At 45.4% G+C, this 24,872-nt stretch overlaps 1 protein-coding gene across 2 annotated transcripts in view; it reads left to right on the top strand.

Moving 5' to 3' along the window:
- Positions 1 to 20,444: 20,444 nt before the first annotated feature.
- The window catches only part of CHRNB3 (cholinergic receptor nicotinic beta 3 subunit), a 28,667-nt gene continuing 24,239 nt past the window's right edge, over positions 20,445 to 24,872 (top strand). The window contains exons 1-2 of one of the 2 annotated variants that reach the window (XM_046648649.1): positions 20,445 to 20,943; positions 22,907 to 23,322. In XM_046648649.1, the coding sequence (XP_046504605.1) occupies positions 23,268 to 23,322 (55 nt within the window). In that variant the 5' untranslated portion in view covers positions 20,445 to 20,943; positions 22,907 to 23,267. Of the gene's footprint in view, positions 20,944 to 22,769; positions 23,323 to 24,872 lie in introns of those variants that run through there. The other variant, XM_046648650.1, reaches the window with a different exon arrangement.

The following is a 24,872-nucleotide window of genomic DNA, read 5'->3' as shown; positions in this document are numbered from 1 at the left end:
AATAAAGAACAATCTAAATGCAATGGGTGAGGTTCCATCTGAAAAACCCTGGAGACGGTGTGCTCTGGGCATGTGTGACTGTGGAGGGTTACTGAAAGCACATCAATTATTGAGGAAAGACAGAATGAGCAGGAGGGATGGGTCATCCTGAAGTCCCTGAAAAGGGGCTGAGGCCCCAGCCCTGTGCAGGGAGAAGGTGCCATAATCAGCCAACAGGAGCAGTATGTGGCTTTGGTGGGCAGAACCCCGTAATGAAGCCGCCTCGTTGCGCTTTCACAACAAGAACCACAAGCCAGTCACACTGAGCAGATTCGCCTTCCTCTGTGTGAGCTTCCTGCGGCTGCTCTAACAGATTAGCAGAAACTGGGGAGCTAAAATCAACAGAAATTTATTCTCTCACAGTTCCGGAGGCTAGAAGTCCAGACTCGAGGTGTCGGCAGGGCTGTGCTTCCTCTGGGGCCTCCAGGAGAGAGCCCTTCCCAGTCTCCTCCAGCATCTGTGGCTCCGGGCCTTCCTGGGCTTGCAGGGGCATCGCTCCAGTCTCTGCCTCCGTCTTCACATGGCCTTCTTCTCTGTGTCCGTGGCCTCTCCCCTTCACATAAAGACACAAATGTTGGATTTAGGGCCCATCCTAATCCAGTAGGACCTCATTTTAACCTAACCAATGACATCTGCAAAGACTCTTTCTAAATAAGGTCACATTCTGAGGTTCTGGCCAGACAGGAATTTTGGGGACACGGCTTACCCTGACTCTCCATTTACCGAGCAACATTCTGATCTTGTTTTGCAGAGCTGACCGCACTGATCTGTCACCTGGCAGTTATGATTCCCGACACAAACGTAAAGCATCATCCGGCTTCGTACTGCGGATGTGTCTTACTGAGCCTCATGGCCACTTTCCCAGGAGGGAAATCCTGGCGTTCCTCAGATGGGAATTTTGACCCATTGCACTTATCCTTCCCCTGGCAGCACTAACAAGAGCTTCATGAAGACAAGTGTCCCGTGTCAGTTTATCTGCAGATGTGTGTCCTCACACCAGCACAGTGCCTGCTACACAGCAGCTGTTCAATCATTCTGTTGAATAAATTAATTAAAACACTTAACATTTGATTGAGCGCTGTGCTTAATGTATTCACAAATGATCAGTTTGATTATGATAGCGGCCTTTTGAGATAAGTATTGCTTTCCAAATCATTTGAAAATAGGGAGGAGCCGCCCCGTGGCTGGGTGGTTAAGTTCACGCACTCCGCTGCGGCCACCTAGGGTTTCGCTGGTTCGGATCCTGGGCATGGATCCAGCACCGCTCATCAGGCCATGCTATGGCGGCGTCCCACATGCCACAACTAGAAGGACCCACAACTAAAATATATAACTATATACTGGGGGGATTCAGGGAGAAAAAGAAGGGGGGAACAAAAGGAAGATTGGCAACAGTTGTTAGCTCAGGTGCCAATCTTTTAAAAAAAAAAAGAAAAAGAAAGAAAATAGGGAAACTGAAGCTTGAGAAAGCTGAGTGGCTTCCGAAGCTCTGGAAACAGGACTCAGGCCCAGGGAGGGGCCACGCGGGTTAGCGTAAGACACGCGCTCTCAGCTGCGTCAGTTCTGGTCACTGACAAACCGACTTCTAAAACAGGGCTGAGTTCGGAGCCCTTCACCTCCAGGAGCCACAGGGAGATGCTGTCTGTGAGGCACCAGAGACCAGCCTGTTCAATCTCTCCACAGCTACAACACTACTTTCTGAGACTGAGTCGGCTAGGAAGATTCTTTGTATTTTCTTCCCCCGAACATTTCTCTGTATATTCTCTTCTCTTTGCCTTTTTTTACACAAAAAGAAATACTTCCCCGTCTCTGCAACTTTTGATCCCTTCTAACCCCTCACTGTGCTCCATCAATTATCTCCTCTTCCTCCCCCTTCAGTTTCTCCCTCCCTGCAGTCCGCAAACATGCTCACGTCTTCCCACCCTAAAAGGAATTCTTTCCTTGATCTTGCCACTCTCTCAAGATGTCATTCCTTCTTTCCTCTTCTTGACAAGAAGAGTGCTGTGCTGCTGTCAGCAGGAGGCAGCCCTGGTCTGTTGTGAGACATCATCTGTGGGGCAGGAGAAGGGATGGGGAAGACAGAGCCCGGAGAGGGAACGCCCAGAGGGCAAGAACACTCATTTAACTCCTACCTTCTGACTCCACCTGTATGTGGCTTTGACCCTTACCCCTTTTTCTCAGTGGGTGGGGGGGAGGTCTCCTAGAAGCTAACATTTACCACCCACTCATTCCTTTAGAGTCTGGCTTCTGCCCATGCCAGTCTTTCATTGGTGTCATTACTCTCATAAACATCAGCACAGGTCTGTTGGAACCATTATGCAATATTGCTTCTCCAAGTAATTCATGATTTGGTAGGGAGGAGACACTAGAACAGTTGGGAGTTCATCTCATTCCAAGTGATAGAGTACTTGACTTAACAATGTCTTCAATATAAGAACATATATTGTTACTTAACAAGTATAGAGGTAGGCTGTTTAGGACTTGTTGAGCAGTTCAGCAACATCATCAAGGATCCAGGCACTTTCAAACACTCTCAGTATGTTGACTTTCTGTTCTCATGCTTGTTGGATGCCAGTCACAAAATGGCTGCAGTTGCACCAGGTATCATAGCCTCACACTGCATTCAAAAGTAGGAAGCAGCAAGGCAGGAGGTGGGCAGAAAAGAACTTTCCTTTTAGTAGGCAGAAAAACATCTTCACAGAAGTCCCTCAGTAGTTTCATTAGACAGAACTGAGACATGGCTACTGGCCTTGGCTTCACCTTTTTCTTTGGCCTCCTAAACATGAACATTTCTTCAGGCAAACTTAAAAGGTCTTCTGTGTATCCATTGTACTTCTTGTGTATCTTGATTACAGAACTTAATGCTTTCATATCTTTCAGTGCCTTTCTTCCTTAATAAACCCCACCTTTCATCTTTTCATCCCCAGGTTCTGAGATCTTATGTTACTTACCTCATATATTTTTGAATGAGTGAGTAGATGAAGGAAGGAAGGAAGAGACTCTCTCTTAAGTCCTTGTCTTTTTCTTTTCTGCCTGTGCTTTTCCTGCTGGTCACGTCAGCTACTTCCACAGCTTCCACCCTGATATGTCTTCCACCCTGAAGCCTTGTCTTTTCAACTCCTGCTTGGAACTGGGAATCTCAAACTCAACACATGTAGGATGGGACTTATCATCTTCCATCAAAAAAAATCTTCTGAAATGGAGATAACATTTTTGGAAATATGTCAGTTGCTTTTCTCTATTACAATCCTTTCTGTGTGGTTTCTGACCGTTCATTTGCCTCCAGGAAAGTTAGGATGGTTGTAGAAGGAATGCAAAGAGGAGGACGGTAATATTCAGCTTTTGATGTCCAGCGTGGGCTTTCAAAAACAATAATTTATTCTGGAAAATTCCAAACATGTGCAAAGTAGACAGAAGAGCATAAGACTCCCTGTGTGCTCGCTGCCCGGCGCCAACAGTTCTCAATCCATCAACAGTCGTGTTTCGTCTATGCCCCACTTACTACCACCCCCCAAATCATTAAATAGCCAGTCGGTAGTCAAGTTCTCCTAATTGTCCTTGGTTGTTTTACGGTTTGAATCATGATCCAGTTAAGATCCATTCATTGCAACTGGTTGATAAGTCTCCTATTTTAAAAAATTTACTGATTCCCCTCAACACCTTTTTTCCCCTTGTGATGTATTTGTTGAAAAAATCTGAAGCTTCTGGTTTTGCTGATCACGCCTCTAAGGGGTGCTTTGACATGTTCTTCTGTCCTCCATATCTCCTGTAAGTTGGTGGTTAAATCTGGGGCTTGTTCGGGTTCGGGTTGGACTTCCTGGCGAGGACACACGCTCTTCTGGTGACATCAGCAGATGTCGATGACCATTGCCCAGAACCATTAATTAGGTGTTGCAAAATTATGACTTTCTATTATTCTTTCTTCATTTGTTAGCTAGACTACTTCAAAGAGAAACTTCCCCTCCTCAACTAGTAGCTTATGATGAGGTACAATTTGATTAGGAAAGGCTGGAGAAATGAATTCTGCCCCTGGTTCCTTTCAGTTGGAAATGGTATTTAAATACCACACCCTGGGCACTTGGAGTGCTCAATCTTAGTGGAACGATCGTTGTTTCTAGGTCTTTTCAATGGACAGAATAAATAAATATTTTTTGAAAAGACAAAATACATGATGAATTCATATTTATGTATCTAAATTAAATTCAGGACCACATTTTTTTTTTTACCAGTCTTATATCTATAACTCCTCTTCCCATGCCCAAATCCTGGTTCTCAGTGACACCACTATAATTACTGGTTTGCGTCATCTCATAATCCATATACAACAATCTCAAAATAATAATACCAACACTATCATCAACAATACAATTACTGAAAGCAGGGCTTTTTTCCTTTTGGTATTTCTTTGTCCTTAGGATCCATCTGACTATAGATATACGGTCAAATTACTATGAGTTAAAGTCTCATGAGGGGCTGGCCCAGTGGTGCAGCAGTTAAGTGCATACGTTACGCTTCGGTGGCCTAGGGTTCGCTGGTTCGGATCCCAGGTGCGGACATGGCACTGCTTGGCACGCCATGCTGCGGGTAGGTGTCCCACATATAAAGTAGAGGGAGATGGGCATGATGTTAGCTCAGGGCCAGTCTTCCTCAGCAAAAAGAAGAGGATTGGAAGCAGATGTTAGCTCAGGGCTAATCTTCCTCAAAATAAATAAATAAATAAATAATAAATAAAGTCCAGTGAAATATCTCACCTGTGTGCACTGTGTCACTGGCTCAATAGACAGATTCATTTGTTTCATTGCTTTCAATTTTTAGGAATTTCATCTTCACTTTTTAAATTTAATTTTTAAAAATAATTGTGCAAAATAGTCACCTGGTTTCAAAATCAAATCTACCAGACAAGGTACGGTCAGAGAAGACCAGCTTCTATACCTATTCCCTCAACCCTATTCCCTTTTTTCTCCCTATCAGTAAGCTTTTCCTCTCTTTATGGTTTATTTTTCCATTTAAAAAATACAAGTTTAGATATATTCATAGAAAAATATATATGTGTGTAGGTATATATATGTATATTCACATCCCTCCTCTTTATCACGTAAATGGTATATTAACATTTCTCCACTTGCATTTTCCACTTACCGATATAATCCAGACATAACTATGTAGTAGTAGTATATAGCAATATTTCCTTTTCCTTTTCTCTCAGTTGAATACCTCTCTGTTGTAAATGGAAGTAATTCAATGAGATCCCTACTAGTGGACGGTCGGCTTTTTGCCAATCTTTTGTTAAGTAGAGCTGCAAGGATAGCCTTGTGCATGTGTCTTTTCATATTTTTGCCACACTATCTTCGGGATAGATACCTAAAAGCAGGGAAGCCAGTTCAGTGAGTAAATGCACATGTAATTTGCTAGATATTGCCAAAGTCCCCTCCAAGGAATTATACCATTTTGCAGTCCCACCAGCACCATGTAAGAACGCCCACTTCCCCCAGGCTCAGCCAACAGAATAAACAGAATATGTCGTCAAACATCTTGGCTTTCGTCAGTCTGCTATGTGAGAAATAGCATCTTGCTGAGTTTTAACTTGCGTTTTTCTCATTATATGCAAGGTTGAGAATCTTTTTTAAATGGTTAGGGGCCATCTGGATTTATTTCATTTTCTGTGACTTTTCTGTTTCTATCTCTAGTCCATGTTTCTACAGATTTGTGGCCTTTTTCTTCTTTAATTTAGAAGCTATGTATATATTAGGGATAATAATACTTTATCTATAATATTTTTCCCCAGTTTGTTATATTGTGTTCATGGTATTTTTGGCTGTGCAAACTTTTTTCATGTAATTAGACTTATTAATCTTTTCTCTCATTGCTTCTGGATTTTAAACTTTAGGAAAGTTTTCTTATTACATAATTTACAGAGGCATTCACCCATGTTTTCTTCTCGCAGTTGTAGGGCTTAATTTTTCACATTTAAGTCCATTTGGAATTTATCTCAGTGCACCATATAAAGAATGGATCCAACTGTATCTTCTTCCGCACGGCTGCCCAGGTACCCTAAAACAACCTAAGACATCTGTCTTTCCCCTGCTCATCTGAGATGCCTCCTTTTCATAGACTAAGTTGCCATACGCAATTGGGTCTTTGTCTAGATTTTTGAGTCTGTTGCTTGGTCTGTGTATCTATTTATGTGCCAATACCACACTGATTTAGGCAGAGAGGTTTTATAATATTTTCCTCTTTCCCTTACCTCTGTTGGTTTTTTCCAGGGACTTCCTGGCTATTCTTGCTTTTATGTTCCATTAAATAAACAAGCAATTCATTTTTTTATAGTTTATACAATTACAAACTTTATAATCAACTTTACCTCCATGAGATCATCAAGACCCCAGGCATTCCAGCTGGTTCCAGTGGCCGACCCACATCAGACGCCTCTTGGAGAAAAGGCAGCTGGGGTGGGTGGTGGAAACTAAGCATTCACTCAAGAGATCAAATCATCCAAAAGAGACTGAGGTGCCACTCTTTGGCAAGCTTAAATTTCAAGTGTACTTTCCTGTTACCGAGAAGGTGAGGTCTCACGTGAAAATTCAGACTGGTTATGGAGAAATAAAGAGATGAATTTTCTTTACACGTTGCCACAGGAGCGCGAGTCAGTTGGTGATGCTGCTCCTCTTTCTCTTGATTGTCTTATTTCTCTTAATAGCATAAGCATTCTCCTTCTCATCCTCAGATGGAAAACCTCAGGGTCATCTTTGCACCTGCTCCTTCACGCTCCTCACGCAGTCAGCCATCAAGCCTGAGGTCCCACCTTCACCCCGTCTCCGTGTTCTCCAGGATAATAGATCAGCGGGCTCCCAAGGCTTTGACCATGTTGTCCCACAGGCACCCAGCTGTAATTTTCAAAAGAAACACAATCTTTCCAGAGCCAGCTCCATGTACACACACATGGATTCTCTTCTAACCAATTAAATTTAACCAATTAACTTTAGGGGGCAAAGTGCACCAACTCCCATCACGGTCTCCTCTGTTCGTGATGCAACATAATATGGATGTTGTTCATCATGTGATTTGAGAACAAAACAGCGTGTCTTCTCCAGACTGGGGCCAGTCACAGTGAAAAACACTCTGTGGGCTGCAGCTAGATCTCTCTTTAATAAATATCTGTATAAACACCGAGAGATAAAAACTAGTGTATTTTATCTACGAATATTTTTAGAATCTAAAGATACTATCAGATTCTACTCCTGGATGTACAGCAAGAGTAATAAGCACACATGTCCGCCAGAAAATACGTACAAGAATGTTCATAGCAGTCTTAGTCATCACAACTCCAAATTGTAAATAACCCAAATGTCCATCACTGAGAGAACGGATAAATAATTTGGAATGTGTTCTTTAGTGGAATGCTACGTGGCAATAAAGAGATCAGGCTGCTGCTGAGTGCGTCGATCTGGATGATGGGCAGACAGAAACATGAGACAAAGAAAGACGAAAAAGAGCACATACTAGATCGTTCCATTTTTATGAGGTTCAAGACAAGTAAAACCAACTTATGATAAAGTCAGAAGAATGACCATGGGAGGGGGTATGGTCTGGGAATTGCTCTAGGAAATGGAACTTTCTGGAGGGTTGGAGAGATTCTGTATATTCATCTAGGTGGTGATTACCTGAGTGTATAGCTATGCAAAAGTTCATTAAGTTGTATATTTAAGATTTGTGCACTTTCCTTGATGTATGTACTTTAATAAAAAAAAATCTCAAAGAATCTCGCCTCGTGAATCCCCAAAGACAGCAAACTTCTCTAAACTTCCCTGATCCCATGTATCTGACACAAGAAAAGCCGTGTTCTCACACGCCACCAGAGTCCCAGATCTAGGTGTATTCTATGTAATGGTGCCCCCTGGAGCACGAGACAGATCTGCATTTTACATTCCAGTTGAAATGGAATTTCTCACCCTTTGATTTCCCATCTACCCCAACCACTATGTGAATGAAGGAAATCTGGCTCAGTTTTTGGATCAGAAACATGACAGCGTGACACTGGAACTCCCACATGGGAAAGCAGAAGTTCTCAGGGCAAGCACATAGCTGGCTTCCCAGGCAGTCATAAATTCCTTGAGGGTGGGGAATCATCATCCTGGCCATTGTTTTATCCTCTGAGCCTTTAGCATTGTGCCTTTCCTGAACTGAGTAGAAAGTCAGAACAAATGAGTAAATGAATGGATGGATGGACAGATGGATGGATGAATGGACAGATGGCACCTATGTCCTCAGCAAAACAGTTTACTTATCATTCTTAAATGCATGTTTTCTCTGTGGTCAGTCCTCCTCAGGGCTCCATGATTAGAACAAGCCTCTCTCATCTCCTCCCCTCCAATTCTATTGTGTCTTTGATGAAATATAATTATATCTAAGTGGTATTTTTCTCAGTGTCGCTCCCTGTTGAAATATGTCCTGTTCTCATGATTTGTGTCCCATGGTGAAATTTTCCAGTGATAAGAGCTGGCTTACAATCTCACATTTTCTTCTCATGGGAATTGGCAACATTAATAATTAGAGTCAATTTGGTTTAAAACACACAAAATATATGGATATTGGGATTTCTCAGCAAAGGCTTAATGTAGAAATCAAATTGTCAAGCACTTCCGCCAGAGAAGAGTGAGTCTCTCTTCGAGGGCCAGCCTCGCCAGTCTGGGAGCAGGGCAAGTGAAGGCCCTGGGGCCAGGGCACGAGCCAGATAAAAGGTGCAGGTAGACTGGGATGGCGTTGCAGCCTGGTGGGGGCTTAGCCTGGGACTGCCGAAGGGAATTGTTTGGCCCAAGGCTGCTGCTGCGTTTCTGGAGTTTGTTAGATCAGGAGTGTTTTGAAGATGCCTTTTTCTATCCCCACTTAAATGTCACTGATGGCCTTGGGCCGCAGGCTGAGGGAGGAAGGTCCTTGGGTGCACTCTCTTTGCCCTCCTAGAACATCCACAGCAGTCTTTCCACTTTATCCCACACCTGTCCTTAACCCTCCAGAGAACTGGACTCCTACTCCATGCTGGATTAGAACCAAGACTTAACCTTAGCACACTGACATTTTGGGCAAGATAATGCTTTGTTGTGGGGTTCTCCTCTGCACTGTAGGGTGTTTAGCAGCATGCCTGGTGTCTACCCATCGAATGCCAGTAGCATCCCTCATGCCACTGTGACAACCAAAACGTCTCCAGACATTGTTAACTGTCCCCTGAGGGGCAAATGGCCCCCAGCTGAGAAGCACTGGATTAAACTGATTAGATATGAGGGCCAACATTCCAAACCCAGGAACCCAACTCCCAATTGTCTCTGCCCGCCACAACTTCCAACACTTCCCTAGTGATAAGGACTGGGAAGGGAGCAGTAAAACATTAACTCAAGGACTCCATAATAGCCATCCGGTGGGGTGGGAGTAGGGGCTATCCAATATAAGAAAAAGAAGTAACAAAATACAAATTTATGACAATATTTGGGGTATCCAGGACATCTTCTGCCAAGAGGCAGACCAGAGAGGACTCACATACGACTGCAGAGTTGGTGAGATCAAGGAGTATGTTTAATAAACCTTTTAAAATAAAATCTCTGAACTACAGTATCTCCTTTGTGGTCATTCTGATGCAGAAACAAGGAACCTGTGAGCTCCCTAATTAAATGTTTCCTGTGATTCCAAGACTCGCCAGTGTTTCTGCGATGCTTGAGTAGCCAAAGAGCCACAGTGGGGTGTGGTCACCACGAGCAGGCCACACAGGCTAGAAGATGACCCCAGCCCTGTATCAATTGCACACTTCCTTGGCCCATGATGGCATGTCCTTGCCACTGCTTCATGTCCATGAGTCTGATCTCGCCAGAATGACTATGTAGTGACTTGATTTTGTCTGACACCAAATCTTTTCTCCTTCTCATAAAGGACCCTACCTAGTACCCTTGCTATAGAGCTGGGCACAGGACCCAGGCTGGGTCCATCATAATACTTCATCCCTGGCCACAGTGACCAATGGCCAAATTTCTTTTGCGACATTTTCAAAGTTGGGAGAGAAACCTCCTTTCCTCTCTGGTCAGGGACCTGTCAGAAGGCACACGGGAGGCTGGATGTGCAGGAGCCACACTGCCTATCACGTGGAGAAACCCATCTTCAGCCGGAGAGGCTAAAGCGACACCTGGGAGGAAGTCCTGGAGGCTTGAGTCCCTGGTCCTGGTCTGCCTGGTGCCCAGAGGGTCCCAGTTCCCAGCTTCCTGAGCCTGCATATTAAGGTCCTCATTTGACTCCACAAGCCCCCCTAGAATGCCTCCAATAAGTCCCCCCTCCAACTTTTTATTCTAAGCAAATGTTAGTTGGAGTTTTGTCTGTTGTAACCAAGAAAGCGCTGGCAGTTACATACTGTAAATTCATCGTGGTCAAGATTCTGTCTCGCCATTTTTGTGCATCACTCACAGTTTTATCACAGATGACCTCAAAGCTGGCTTTCAAGAGATATTTGTTGATTAATTGTGAATATTGAAGGCTGAACAGCAGCAGTTCTTAAACAACAGCTTTCCCGTTGTTGAACAGGCCAGAAATGTACTTGCTTTATTCTCCCCAAACCTACATACCTTCATCTTGCCTGTGAGGGACTGTGCTGACATCAACAACTTTCACATTTAAGAATGACCTGTCTGTGTCATGTCACCCTGCTCATCTCCACGGTAGTTTGGCTCATTTCTCAGGGCCATGGTGTCATTCCTCCCTTCACCAGTGTCACTCCTGGGGCTGTTTAGTCAAAGAGGATAATCTGAGGCATAGAAGGAGTGTTCTATCTCGGGTACGTCTGTCTGGAGCAACTTGCCAGAGCCTATATTAGGTGGATAATATTACCTTCTTGATCCCTATATTGGTATTTAATTAACAGTTAATAAATGCATATGTATGCATATAATTATATCAGTAGATGCCACAGGGAAGTTGAGAACTCATTCCACAACTCTCAAATTCCAATTATTTGAATGTTCCTCATATTATTCATGGGGGCCAAAAAGCACGGGTGGGGGGGTGTCTCTGATCTGGCTTCCTCATCTGATGTGGCTCCTCTAGGCACGTCCTTTTGTCCACTGTTGTGATTTTTGCCTCGAGCCCTTAGGGATAGAAAATTCAACCTTCTCAGTCTCATTCTCAGTGGTCAGTTGGGTCCTCTGGATATCTCCAAAATCCATAACTCACAAAACCCTCTACTAACTGTGAGGACAAAGGACAACCTTTGTTTCCTTTTCTGTGGGCCACTATCTTTGTTTTTCTGATATTTACATCTTACCTTCTTCTTGCTTAATGCAAAGAAGCAGCAATTCTAATATCTGTGCCTCAGACCTGTCTCTTCAGCCCTTTTATCTGCAGGCCATACTAGATTTCCTGTGTGATCCCACCAATCTCTCCTCCTAGTGACACAGGCCAGGATCCAAAACTCTAAAGTTGTGTGCCGTTAATGCATCTGCCATACCTTGATCATTTAGCCTAATATCCCAATAAGAGGTGTGTTTAGTTAGTACTACTTGTGTTTAATGGATCTGTGCTGGATCTCAGCAATAACTGTTAACTATGTGTCTAGTAAGCCATTTTGTTAGGGATTGGTATCAAATTTATAGGTCTGAAGTTTCTAGAATACATTCTGTCCTTTCTTTTTGAAATATTTCAGCCTGGAATCATTTGTTAAAACCCCATAATCCCCCCAAATTGGAGTAAAGGTCACAAATTTGCTGAAGGGTTAATTGCTTGAATTTCAATACAATTTCTGTGGTTCCAGATGTCTTCACAGAGCCCTCGTCTCGGCCCACCCAGGCCTCCTTGTGCATGCAGGAGGGACTGTGACCCTGCACCGTCACTCAGAACTAGCGTTTGACACATTTATCCTTCTCAAGGAGGGGGACACTTGGAATTCTCAAAATTTGTAGAGGACCTTCCTGACGGACACACCCAAGCTCATTTCTGCATTGGCCCTGTGACACCTGCTCATGCAGGGAGCCACAGATGCTGCGGCTCTCTGAGTCATTCCCCTCTTGAGCGTCAGCCCCAAGTGACCATGGGGATGTGCTCACCCAGTCACTGTGATTACAGGGGAGTGCGGCTGGCCCAGCCCTGCTCTCTTTGTGCCCTGGAGCCTCAAGGAGGAATGTAGTGTCAAGTAATGTCTTAGTACAGGGGGAGAAAACAGACAGATGGAAGCACTAACAAACTCAGGAGAGAGAGCCAGCTGAGGGGGGAGGGAAAAGGGGAAGAAACAGAAAAAAAAAAAATTTCTGTGGTTCCAGCCATGGCCAACGAGAAGCAGCAAGTAGGACCATACTTGGTTATTCTGTGCCATCTTTCCTAAGAAGAGCCCTTTCCTCGGCCAACACACCTGAAGTTTTATGCTTGCCAGGTAGTATTGCTTCAGGTAAGAACTCAGTAAACGAGAACGAAACCAAAATAAAGCTTATCACAAGCTGGAAGGGTGATAACTTCAACAACGACGAGAGGAAGAGAATGACTTACTTTCCAACGTTGGAAAACTGCCCAGGGAACTGAAAATCATCTCTAATTGGTCTCTGATGAGCTGTTAAGAGGAACACACCTAACTTCAATTTATAAAACCTAAACGCTGCTTTCCTTAACACAGGGAGCTAACTGAGGGCCGGGGGAAAAAGCAAGAAAAAAAGGCCCTCTGAGAATTCAGGAATCCTCTCGGGATGTCTGTTTTCCTCCAGGATCAAGTCCCGCATCATGGTGACTACAACCCAGTTTCCCACAGCAAGGGTTCTACAGCAGAGTAGAAAGTTTGCCGATTGAGTCAAGAGACCTGAGGAACCAAAATTGAGGGGAGCTCAGGGGCAGCAAAGGCTGGCTCCCCAGGCCCCCCTTACTCCCAGGCCAGGCTCCCCCGAGGCAGGAGCAGTAAAACAACGTGAGGCTTGCTCAGTACTTTCCCAGCCATTAAAGAAACAGAGTGAAATGGAAAGTCCGTGATGAACAGAAGTGCCCTTCTGTCTCAACCTCTCTGACCGGGAATTTGGACAAAGGACACACTGGCCTCAGGATGGACTCAAGCAGGGCAGTTTTATAGTATCAGAACCACATCCTAATAGGAAATCATACAGGTTCAGTTCTTTTAGGCAACCCTTATCAATAAAAAGGCGTTCACATACCCAGGCACTCAAAAAGCTGAACTGAAAAGCAGGTATAAAGCAGGCTTAGGTTTGCGCCATCCTCATTCAACATTTTGAGAGTTTTCCATGAGCCAGACAAGCTTCTTCCAAGAGGAGTAAGATACAGCCTTCGAGGAACTCACGGTGCACCGGGAACTTAAAGCCCACTGGAAATCTGGGAGTCAAACCAAAACAGAGAGCCAGAGGATCGGCGTATCCACCCTCACGGCTCGGACGAGGGCAGGAGGAGCAGCTGGGGTGCACGAGGACCAGGTGTCGTGGACTTTGAGTGCGGAACTTGCAGCGGGGGACAGAGTTCCGTCACGTTACTTACAGGCCGTGTTAAGGGCCGGCTCAGGCCCTGGACTAACTGGAGGCTTAATTTTTGCTGCTCAGAGGTTCCTGCTAGTTCAGGGATAGAAGGACCAAAACAGGAGACTGAGGTTTATGCTAGCGGCAAGCACACAAACAAAAGCAAAGCACACACCTTTATGGAAAGGCCCTGGCAGATCTGCATTCAAACAACAGTCATTTGGATAAGAGAAAGTATTCAGATAGTTCTCAGCAGATGCAAAGAAAAAAAGTAACACCTTGGACTCCCATATATCATGCCTGCTGCGACTTTTATAAACCAAAGAACAATCACTTTGTCATTTTGGAAAAAGATGGGTGTATTTTAAGAAGCACCCAAGAACTCACCCAAACTTCCACTGCTTAAAATCTGATGGAGAATTTAGTTCATTCTGGCTCTTGGCTCAGAAAGATTCCAGTAGTTCTGAGACAGAAACAGCTTGTCACGTGGGCAAGATGATCATCTATATGATGGGGGGTTGGATAAGAGCTAACGAGGAATGCACAGAGATGGGAGCAAAATAAAAAAAAAAAGTAAGAACAGAGAGTAATGGTAAAGGGAACGGACAGCAGAAGTCTCACTGAAACACAGGTCAGAAGATTTCTGTTTCAAAGTACATTTATCTTCTCTCCCCCATTAAGTTCCCCCTAAGGATTTTTAAATACTACAATTTCACAATTTTCTTTAATTGTGTAGCTTAAAAGCCCACAGCCCAGCATGGCTGCTATCAAACAACCCAGAAAATAACAAGTGTTGGTGAGGAATTGGAGAAATGGGAGACCTTGTGCACTGCTGGTGGGGATGTGAGGTGGTGCAGACACTATGGAACACAGCACGGAGGTCCCTCAAAAACTGAAAACAGAACTACCATAGGATCCAGCAACGTCACTTCTAGGTATAAATCCCTAAAAATTGAAAACTGAGTCTCAAAGAGATATTTGTACACCTGTGTTCATAGCAGCATTATTCACAATAGCTAAAACGTGGAAGCAACCCAAGTGTCCACCAACAGAGCAATGGAGAAGCAAAATGTGGTATATCCATACAACGGAATATTATTCGGCTTTAAAAAGGAAGGAAATTCTGACACATGCTACAACATGGATGAACCTGGAGGACACTGTGTTCAGTGAAATGAGCCAGACACAAAAAGACAAATACAAGTATAACTGTATGATTCCACCTATAAGAGACACTCAGAGTGATCAGATTCAGAGACAAAGGTGAATAGTGGGTGCCAGGGGCTGGGAGGAGGAGGGGTGGCGAGTTATGTTTAATGGGGACAGAATTTTGGTTTTGCAAGCTGAAAAGAGTTCTGGAGATGGATGGTGCTGACAGTTGCATAACAATGTGAATGTACTTATCACTATTATTAAAAATGGTTAAGATGGTAAATTTTGCTATATGTATTTTACCACAATTCAAAAAAAATAAAGCTCATAGCCCAAGAGTCACATTCCTGTCCTGGAGCCCAATGTCCCACCCTGCCAGCTCTCCACGCATTGCTCTGGAATGCAATGCATGACACCTGGGACCTTGCTGGAAACGCCAATTATCAGTCCCACCCCAGACCTCCTGAATGAGAAATTCTGGGCCCTGGAATTAGAGTTTTAACAGGCCGGCCAGGAGATGCAGCTGCCCCTCCAGTCTGGGAGCCACCGCGCTCGGGTAGAAGTGGGGGCAGTTAGAGGAGCTATGTTTTCAAGATGGACAAAAAATGGCTTGGTGGGGGACTGGATGCAGGGTGGAGAATGAGAAGAATCAATACGCAGACGTTAGACAGATACCTGTTGAATGAATGAATGTCTTTTAAAACTGTTCTGCTCTTAATGTTTCTTTGTTTTACTAGAGTTAGAAAGGAAAGAAAAGGCATACTTCTGAATGCATCAGGTTGGAGAACGGGAAACAGGCTAGGATGGTTGATATATAATCTTTAGAAATCCATGCAAGGTAGGCGTTTCCCAAATGTGTACTTAACTAGGCACATGGCAACTATGTAGCAAGTGAATAGCAGAGTCATAAATTTGCTTCCCGACAGGCCTGGTGAAGTCACACACAGAAACACACACCTTGGGGAGTTCTGAGCATGCTCTCTTCTTTCTTTTTGTACTGATGTCGGAGAGGAATGATGTGGAATGTGACCCAAGACTGAAGGGGCTTCTGGGAGAAGGGACTTTCAGTTTTAAAACTGGCACAATCCTGGACAAACTGGGATGGTTGACCACCCTAGCTGTAACACAGACTCATCAAATTTTCAAACCCAAAGGAAGCATCGAGTTCATCTAGTCTGTGGTTCGACACTCTGGCTACAGATTAGAATTACCCAGAGCTTAAAAAACACATGATCCCGGGGCCCCACAGTGGACCAGTCACAGTTGGCATCTCGGGGTGCAAAACTCAGGCTTCAGTATTTTTTGAGAGCTCCCAAAGGGAGATTGGGAACAACTGATCTAATCCAGCTTCTTTACCCCATAGATGAGGAATCTGATGCCACAAAAGGTCACTTGTCCAAGGTCACAATTAGGGTCAAAACTTAGGTTTCCAGACTCTAGACCAGTGCTCTTCCTGCCCACCACAATCCTTTTATAGATAATTACTGATTAGTTACCTGCAATCAACCCTCTGCCCAGCGCTGTTAATTAGGGTAAAGCCCACACACCACCTGTCTGGCCCGCAACAAAACAAACCTTGGAGCTTCCCGCTGTGCATGCACGGTTGAAACCCAGGACTCACTTTCGCGCTCCCTTCCAACTTCCCCCTTCCACCTCCTCTGTTCCTAAGTGCCCGCAGCTCCCGTGGGACTCAGATTCAGCCTCTATTCCTGGCCCAGGGCTCCTCTCTGCTCCTGTTTGCGGATCTGGCCTCCACTGTTTTGACCCCAGGACGCTCTCCCCTCACCTGCTGGCAGTCCCTTAGCGCAGGTGCTGCGGGCACCTGGGGGCGCCCACCTGGGTCCAGGAGCCCGCCTCGGCAGCAGCACCCTCACCAGGCGGGGCTAAGACAAAGCTGCTTTAACTGCAGGTAAACTCCACAGCGGCCTGCGACGGCAGCGCCGCTCCCCGATGTCCTGCGGGGCGAGCCTGGCTGCAGATGTAGCGTCGCCAGGGAAAGAACTCGCCTCTGGAAGCTTGGGGCTGGAAACCCAACCCTCGGGCCTGGCAGGTCTGACCGGGACCCGCTCCACTGTTGCTCTGCAAAATGATGGTGGTGATGGTGACGATGGTGAAGGCAGGGTGCGTCATTCAAACGGATGAAGTAAAGCCTCAGAAAAGAAAGAGAAGAACGAGTGAAGAATGACACGAGGGGCGCCGCGAGAAACCCCTCCTCAGCCGGTCCGCGTGCTGGACTCCAGCCGCCCTCCCTCCCAGGATCACGACGTCTTCCTTGTGACACCGGGGTCTAGGGCCTTCTGCGGCTTTGGGCCCTCGTGGTGGTCATGGGCGCCCGCGGGCCCCCTCCTCCTTGTTGGCCATGGTTTAATGTGGTGTGCTCCCCTGTCATCCAGCGTTTTCTCTCCGCCCTTGTGGCGGCTTAACTTGGAACAGGATGAGAGGCAGGGACGTGTGGTCTGTAAACTTGGCTGCTCGACAGAACCACGAGGGCCCCGTTCCAGACCCACGGAACCAGAATTCCTGGGGAAAGCATCTGGGAATCTGTTTCTCAAACGCTCCCCAGATGATCGGGAAGCACGGGGAGGTTCGGGAAAGCGCACGGTAAGCTTGGAGATGGCTTCCCTCGGCTCGGCCCTCCTTCCTGCAGCACGCGCCAGGCCCCGTGACCCGCCCGGTCCCGCCCAGTCGTGGGCACCCACTCACGCACCTGAGTAAGTTCCCCAGGCTGTGAGGCTGGGGCTCCTCTCCATCTGCAGCCCCGCCTGAGGGCTGTGCGTGGGCGGGCGGAGCAGTCACCCCAACAGCCCCCTGCCTTCTAGTACTACGTTTTGGATTTAGGCAAGCTGTTTATCTATCTATCGCGTATGTATCTATGTATCCATGTATGTATTTATCTATATCGTCATCACCACCACGATCTATCTAGTTTAGTTTAAACTTCAAGGAAGAAAATCTAAAGCGCACATCCTTTAAGGAGCCTGTCGGCACAAGTCTGCAGTACGACCTAGCGACCACCGGGGGGCGCCCAAGTCCCACGCGGCACCGTCCGCGTCGCGGGTCCCAGTCACCTGAGGCCAAACCCGGGGAAATCGCGAAGCATTCCCAGGAGCCCTTGGCTTCTATGGTTTGATCTCAGGAAAGAATTTGACACTTACTTAAAAGCCACGACTTCCAAATCTCTGGAGATCATGCGAAATGTTACTGTTGGGGGGATGGTACGCTTGTGAACAGCGCAGGGGAAGAGAAAGGGTTTGAGACATTTCAGATTAAAATGCTCTCCTTCCCAAGGTCTCTGGATTTAACAAGTTTTAAGCCAAAAGGTTATCTTGAGCGTGAAATGTAGCCATCAAAGGCTGCGCGATTATTTTGGAGGGCAGGGAGACTTTCAAATTCAGACCCTATGACGTTCCAGACCTTCTGACTCCCGGGAACATTAACGCTCACCCCGGAGCCCTCCCACAAACGTGCCCGTCGGCGGTCAGAAGACGACGTGAGTATCTGAAGGCCTAGTAACGCTGGCCGCCGCGGGGGCAGACGAGCTGCAGCAGGCATGCGTGGTGAGGCATCGGGGGGCCCGGAGGAGCGAGTGTGCACATCCTCGACGCGGCCTGAAGAGAGAGTTTCCGCCCTTCGGAAGGCGGTGCGAGTTCTCCCCACTGTGGTTCCCCTGTGCACCGAAGCGCTGCGGTGAAGGGGGTAACTCAGCCAGGGGCCTGCTGTGTGGTTCAGGCCCGGATTCTGCCGCCATCTAGCTGTGTGACGCCACTAGACGTTTCCACCTGGCACTGAGCCCACTTCCCTGGGCTCCAGTGTCCTCACCTGTAAGATGCGGTTGGCGTGGAGAGGTTAACTGTCTCGGGTAAACTTCTCATAGCAAAAGGACAGTTTCCTAAGACTTCTTGTTTTCTAATCTGAGCCCCTTGCTCTCTAATCATCTCTCATAAAGCCTCCTTTGTACACCCCTGGTCTCTTGACTCCCCCTGGATGAGCATCTTTAGCTTTCTTAAAACGTGGCCCTAGACGTCGACCCCGTGGCCGAGTGGTTAAGTTCGCGCGCTCTGCTTCGGTGGCCCAGGGTTTCGCAGGTTGGAATCCTGGGCGTGGACATGGCACCGCTCATCAGGCCATGCTGAGGTGGCGTCCCACATGCCACAGCTGGAAGGACCCACAGCTAAAAGTACACAACTACATACTGGGGGGCTTTGGGGAGAAAAAGAAAAAATAAAATCTTAAAAAAAAAGAACACACAAAAACATGCTGTACTAAACGAAGAGTGTTCCAGACAGCCCTGGCACAGGAGAGCCGCTGCTCTGGACGCCATCCTTACGGTGACCAAGATACTCTCAGTGTCACGTGATCGTATTATTTGCAATAGAGGCAATTAATTAGATGAAGACCTCAATATGATTTAGTTTTTCTAACTTTGTAAGATTTTTTTGTAGAAATAAAATCATAAATAAGAGGATGTATTTCATCCCAGTGCACACAGACAAGGTGGCTCTAAGCTCTTCTACCCTCTTGGGATGGGCCCCATGTCTCAGCCTTTTGGAGCTGTTCTGGACCTTGATTCTGTCGCACACAGTGGATGACAAGGTTGTGCAGTTCAGTATAGGAAGCGACCTCAGCAGTCAAGATGATCCCCTTATTTTGTGTGTTTGCAAATCTGATAAGCATATCTTCCATGACTTTAAGAAAGCACTCGAGAGAGAGAGAGAGAGAGAGAGAGAGAGAGCTATGTTAAATGAGTCACAGCCGCGCTGCCGTAGGGGAGAACGCCACTTAGAGACCTTATTCTGGTGGCTGCTCAACCAGCTCTGAGTCCACTCAGTTGTCCTATGGAACCATCACCAATTTTGCCTTTTGTCTCCCTAGAGATCATGAAATAACTTAAAGTTTCTTCTTTTCTCAAAATTGATGTCAAAACATTCTCCTTTTTGGTGGTGGTGTTTTATGTTATAAATAGTAACAGTTTAGTTGAAAGATAAACTTGTATGAACACTAGATAAAAGCTATACGATTTTGTGTGTGTGCATTTGTGCTTCTGAGTGTATGCACAGGAGCACAAGAAGGCATGTGTGTGTGGTAGGAAACAGACCAAGATTGTGATGGAGGGTAGACTAGGAAGATGGATTATGAGTGTTTTTAAATTTACTGTTAGGATTATACTCCTTTCACAATTTAAAAAGTGCTCAACATGATTTCTACGTCTTCACTTGGAAGTGCATCTATTTTCTCTCACCTCCGGTTTGTTTTTGTCGCTCTCAGGAGTTCATATGATGTCGTCTGGGCAGCATTCCGCAGCTGTGGGAACGAGAGCTCACTCTCCCTCCCACCAGCGCTAGGTCACTGATGACGAGCAGGGGTTTGCTCAGGGGTCCTTGCAGGCAAGCTTAGCCTCGGTTGATAAGGGAGCCCTTCTGATTATTTCTGCTTTGATGGATACAACCACACCCCAGGCAGCTGCCCAGCTGATGTTTATCACCTGGTTATGGAACAGGTGATGCATAAATGAAAAGCAGTACTATTTACTGGAGTACACGAGGGAGCCATTTAGTGTAAAACTAATTCAGCCTGGCCTTGTTTTTCCAAAAGGGACTGACGTGGCCTGTTGAGCATGCACTGTATCTCTGCTTTAAACATTCACAATGTCTCAGAGACAAGAATGATGCCCTTAAAGATAGGGATGTGGTTTCCCGCCACATGGACATTTCCTTAAGGATAAGCATCTCTTCCTAGAAACTAAGGATTAATTATTAACCTGCTGTGCTCACCTTATGACCACTGACCTGCTGACTACTGACCTGCTGTGCCAGCTCAGCACCTCGTGACAGTAGTAAAAGAGACATTCCTGTCACATGTGATCTAGGCTCTTTGTTCTAAGATGGTATGTAACCTCTCTGTCCACCCCACTTCTTGGGTGTGCTTCATTCCTTGGAGAAGAAAGGCCCCCAGGCCATAGGCCTCAGCTCTGGTTCATAATAAACTCACCCCAAATTTTGATTTATAGATTGATTACGAATTATTTGCATCCATACAGGGGAGGGTGAAAGCGCACACTGGCTCAGAGCAGGATGATTTTTTGGGATAAGAATTTGTATTTTCTTCTTTGTATGGTTTTTTCCCCTCCATTTTCCAAGAAAGGAGCTAGCCTCCTTAAGTTTATAGAGACCAAAAGCAGAAGCTGCTTAAAGACGTCTCTCCCTGCTTGTTCAACGTCTGCCTTCAGGGAAAGTCAAAACTCACTGACGAGATTATTTGAGGTCTGCAGAGTGGTGGAGACGAGGTGAGTGTCTTTTGGGGCAGAAAGGAGGCTGTAAAGAGAGATGGGGGGAAGCTCCCAGAGGCTGGCTGGTCCCTCTGGCAGCCAGGGCCGTGCTGCGGCGGCAGGACCGTGTGGAAGTGGCTGTGCTCGGAGGCAGCGGCTCTGTGGAAGCTCAGAGGGCGATCCTGCCGCCCAGACTTCCAGTCCTGGCCAAGGCCTGGGCGTTTGGCCAGGCAGTGGGTAGCAGAGCTGTCGCTTCCAAGGGGCCACGTGGCTGGCCACTGACCCCTCTGCTGTGGTCCAGATGGACTGGAGGCTACAGGGTCTGCCATGTGCTTGGGGGACCACCAAAGCCTTCCCGATTCTTTCCCCACTCTGGGGAAGGGGATGGAGCTCCTGAAATGACTGAGAGTGAATGTCCTGCCAGCTCAGTGGAATGGCAAGCTTCATTTTACTTGATTTATTGAAAATAATGAAAGGCGCTCCTTCCTGCCCCCCTGGGTTAGTGGCTGATTTATTCCTGGGACAGTTGTCAACTCGCTGTGGGCCTGGAACACAATTCACTGGGATAGGCAATCAGTGTCTCATTGTTTCCTTCCTCCTTTCATTCAAGCAATGTTCTTAAGCATTTGCAGTGATAGGCACTGATGAAACAGGGATGAGAGAACACAGTGTCCTCATCCTTCCTCGGGAGCCCTCGGTCTAGTATGGGAGACAGGCAGGCGGGTAAGCAGCCACATGGTGTGAGGGGGTCTCTGAGCAGCACAGAGAGGTGGGGCATGAGGAAGGGACAGTCCTGCCTCCTAGGCTGGGGCTCTTTTCATTATATGTTGGTACCTTACTTAGCACCACCTGGTGCTTGAAAGTTGGTACACAGTGGGGCCTTAATGAGATGTCACTGAGAAGTTTTAAAATTGGTTAAATCAGTGTTGCTCAAGTCAAGTTCAACAGTGCCCTTGTCCCTGTCCAGGTAACCCTGCTCCCACCTGGCCTCTCCTCAGCCCTAACTTATACTTGCCCGTTCATTTGATGTGCATTTATTAGGGGCCCTCTGGGTGTGGACAGCGCTGAGTGAGATGAGAATCTGATCCACTGTGAAGAAAGTGCATCAAAGAAAGAATGTCATTATCAGTCCCCAAGTCCCATAAGCGACACAAAACAAGACTAACCCCCCATCGTTTCTCATATAGGAAGGGTAAGGTGGACGCGGTGGGCTCAAGGGAACCACAGAGGATGCTCTGACATTAAAATATGGGAGAACCATTAGATGAGAGAGCTAAAGGACATGTTCATTATCCTCTTTTTTTTTAGTGAGATATGATTGATGTATAGCATTCTATTAGTTTTAGATGTACCACATGTAATTCGATATTTGAATATATTGTGAAATCCTCACCACAATAAGTCTAGCTAACATCCATCGCCATGCATCATTACAAAATTATTTTTTCCTGGGGCCAACCCTGTGGCTGAGTGGTTAAGTTCGTGTACTCTGCTTTGGCGGCCCAGGGTTTCACCAGTTCGGATCCTGGGTGCGGACATGGCACCACTCATCAGGCCATGCTGAGGCGGCGTCCCACATGCCACAACCAGAAGGACCTACAACTGGAGAATACAACTGTGCACTGGGAGACTTTTGGGGAGAAGAAGGGAAAAAAAAAAAAGATTGGCAACAGATGTTAGCTCAGGCGCCAATCTTTAAAAATAAATAAATAATTTTTTCTTGTGATGAGAACTTTTAAGATCTACTCTTTTAGCAACTTTCAAACATACAATACAGTATTATTAACTGTCGTCACCATGCTGTACATTACATCTCATGACTTATTTCTTTTATAGCTGGAAGTTTGTACCTTTTGACTACTTCATATTCATTATTCTTAAGCTCCAAGTCCAAAATGAAAAGATAATAGAGGAATAATGTGGATGAGAAACAAACTTCCATGATGCATGTCCTAAAATGCAGTTTTTCTTCTTTACGCAGATCTCCAACCGTAAGAAAAATACCACAGAACATTCGGAAGTTGTCTAGCTTCATCCTTTCTCTGTTGCTCTGCATCTCTTTGCAAGAGAGTAAATTAATAAGTCAGGAGTTAGGACCCAGAGATATTTCTTGGACTTACACGATCTGACAGCTGACTGGAAATCAATGAAGTGTACTTGAAGCAGCACCGCACTCGGGCGAGATGGTCTGAGACGGTTTTCTCCCACTTCAGGTGCCTACGTTCCCCTTGCCTTCTACTTCGGACTTTGAAACACTGCATATTCTTTTCAAAGCCCCCCTTTCCAATGGAAAGACTCCGTTGTTAGAAGAAGGAAGAAACCGTCTCTCTAAAACTGACATCATGACGCTGGCAGACTTCATCCTGGTGCTCATTGTCCTTGGTGCCACCCCCCCAGGTAAGCCCAGGTTAAATTAAATTAAAACTTTGTAATTGTAGAATTATTTAAGCAAGAGAGGTGAAACTCTGGTGTTGATAAAGTTAGAATTACAAAATGTAATATTTAGGTATCTTAAGTTAACCTTTGAAAGGTGGCTCCAATGAGTAATTCTCTGAAATCTATATATTGCTAAAGAAAGCATATCTATGAATTCCATAACGTTTATGCTTTTGTCATTGATTGTGTTATCCTTTTGAATCATATGAGCTTGGTAGGAAGATATAAAAGCAGGAAAAGTGTTACCAAATGCACTGAATCTTACTCAGAGAATTGTTAAATTATTTGACATAGAAATTTACTATATCAACATTTTTGTCATATCTGCTAATAATCATTAAATCTGTGTGTAGATATTTAATTTTGTCCAATGTATCCTGTAGATCTATATAAATACTTTCATAAATTTGTGTATGTAGGTAGATTTAGTATGTTTGTATATCACAATTAAACAAAAATATATATCAAATGTCTATGAACATGTGTGAGTTTTATGTGACTATTATCCAATGGAAAATAGAGGAATTCTTAATAAAGAAACAAGACAAATAACAGGAGAGAGATGGAGAGAGCGGGAGAGGGAACAAAGGGAAAGGGAAAAAGGAAGAAAAATCCAAAAAGTTTAGGAAAAAGTGGTCATTTACACCTGAAAGTTTTCTGGGTTTGGGAATCATTTCACTTTTTTTGTAACTTGAGAATAGAAAGCTCTTCTCTTTGCACCAGAAACCATCTAGAGCCAGGAGCCAGAGGGTGAGAAAGCAGTGTTGTTCCATTAGCAACTGCATTTGTTTCTCACTAGTGTTTTTGCCACATGCAATTGTTGGAACTTTCAGATGGAGAACCAGAGGCACTAAGATATTTGCCCAAGCCCTGAAATAAATCCTGGATCACAAGTCGCAGGGCCTAATGTTCCCCTCCTGAACATTATCATGCATTAAACACGTAGCCTTTGCTCGTTCCAAACACTCGAAAACAAACAGAAGTTTCTAAGTGCACAGAGCATCGAACCCACTTTCAAATACCACAAGACTGGATCTCTGCAAAGTCTTCGATGCAATTTGGCAATGATGAAAATAAAAATCAACTTCTGTGTTTTAGCATACGATTAATGTACATGTGTCTAATGTCTTTCTGCCTTAATTTGCTAGAATATTCTATTTACCATGAGAGAATTGATTCTTACTGTTCTTTCCCCAGAGAAATCATCTCCCTGGCTGGCAGGGGGAGTTAGCTTAAACCCTCTTGGTTCACCTTTCATCCTCCTCTGCGCACGGTAGCGGATATGTGAGAAAGTTGGAATTAGAGAGAGCCTGGTCCTTGTTATCCACTGTGTAGGCTGCAGGAGTTTGGGAATGTGTACTGAGCTGTACACATCTGCCACAGATCTGGAATAAATCTATGGGGTAACTCACATTTGTGAATATTTCTAGATCCATTGGAGTTTATTTCTGTTTTCAGATCTTACCACTTTTCCTTAAGTTCTTTAACTTTACTACTCATTGCAAAGAAAG

The sequence above is a fragment of the Equus quagga genome, chromosome 22 (genome assembly GCF_021613505.1).
Source record: "Equus quagga isolate Etosha38 chromosome 22, UCLA_HA_Equagga_1.0, whole genome shotgun sequence".
Taxonomy (NCBI): domain Eukaryota; kingdom Metazoa; phylum Chordata; class Mammalia; order Perissodactyla; family Equidae; genus Equus; species Equus quagga.
Note: the sequence above shows the minus strand (reverse complement) of the source record. Positions and strands in the feature narration are given on the sequence as shown.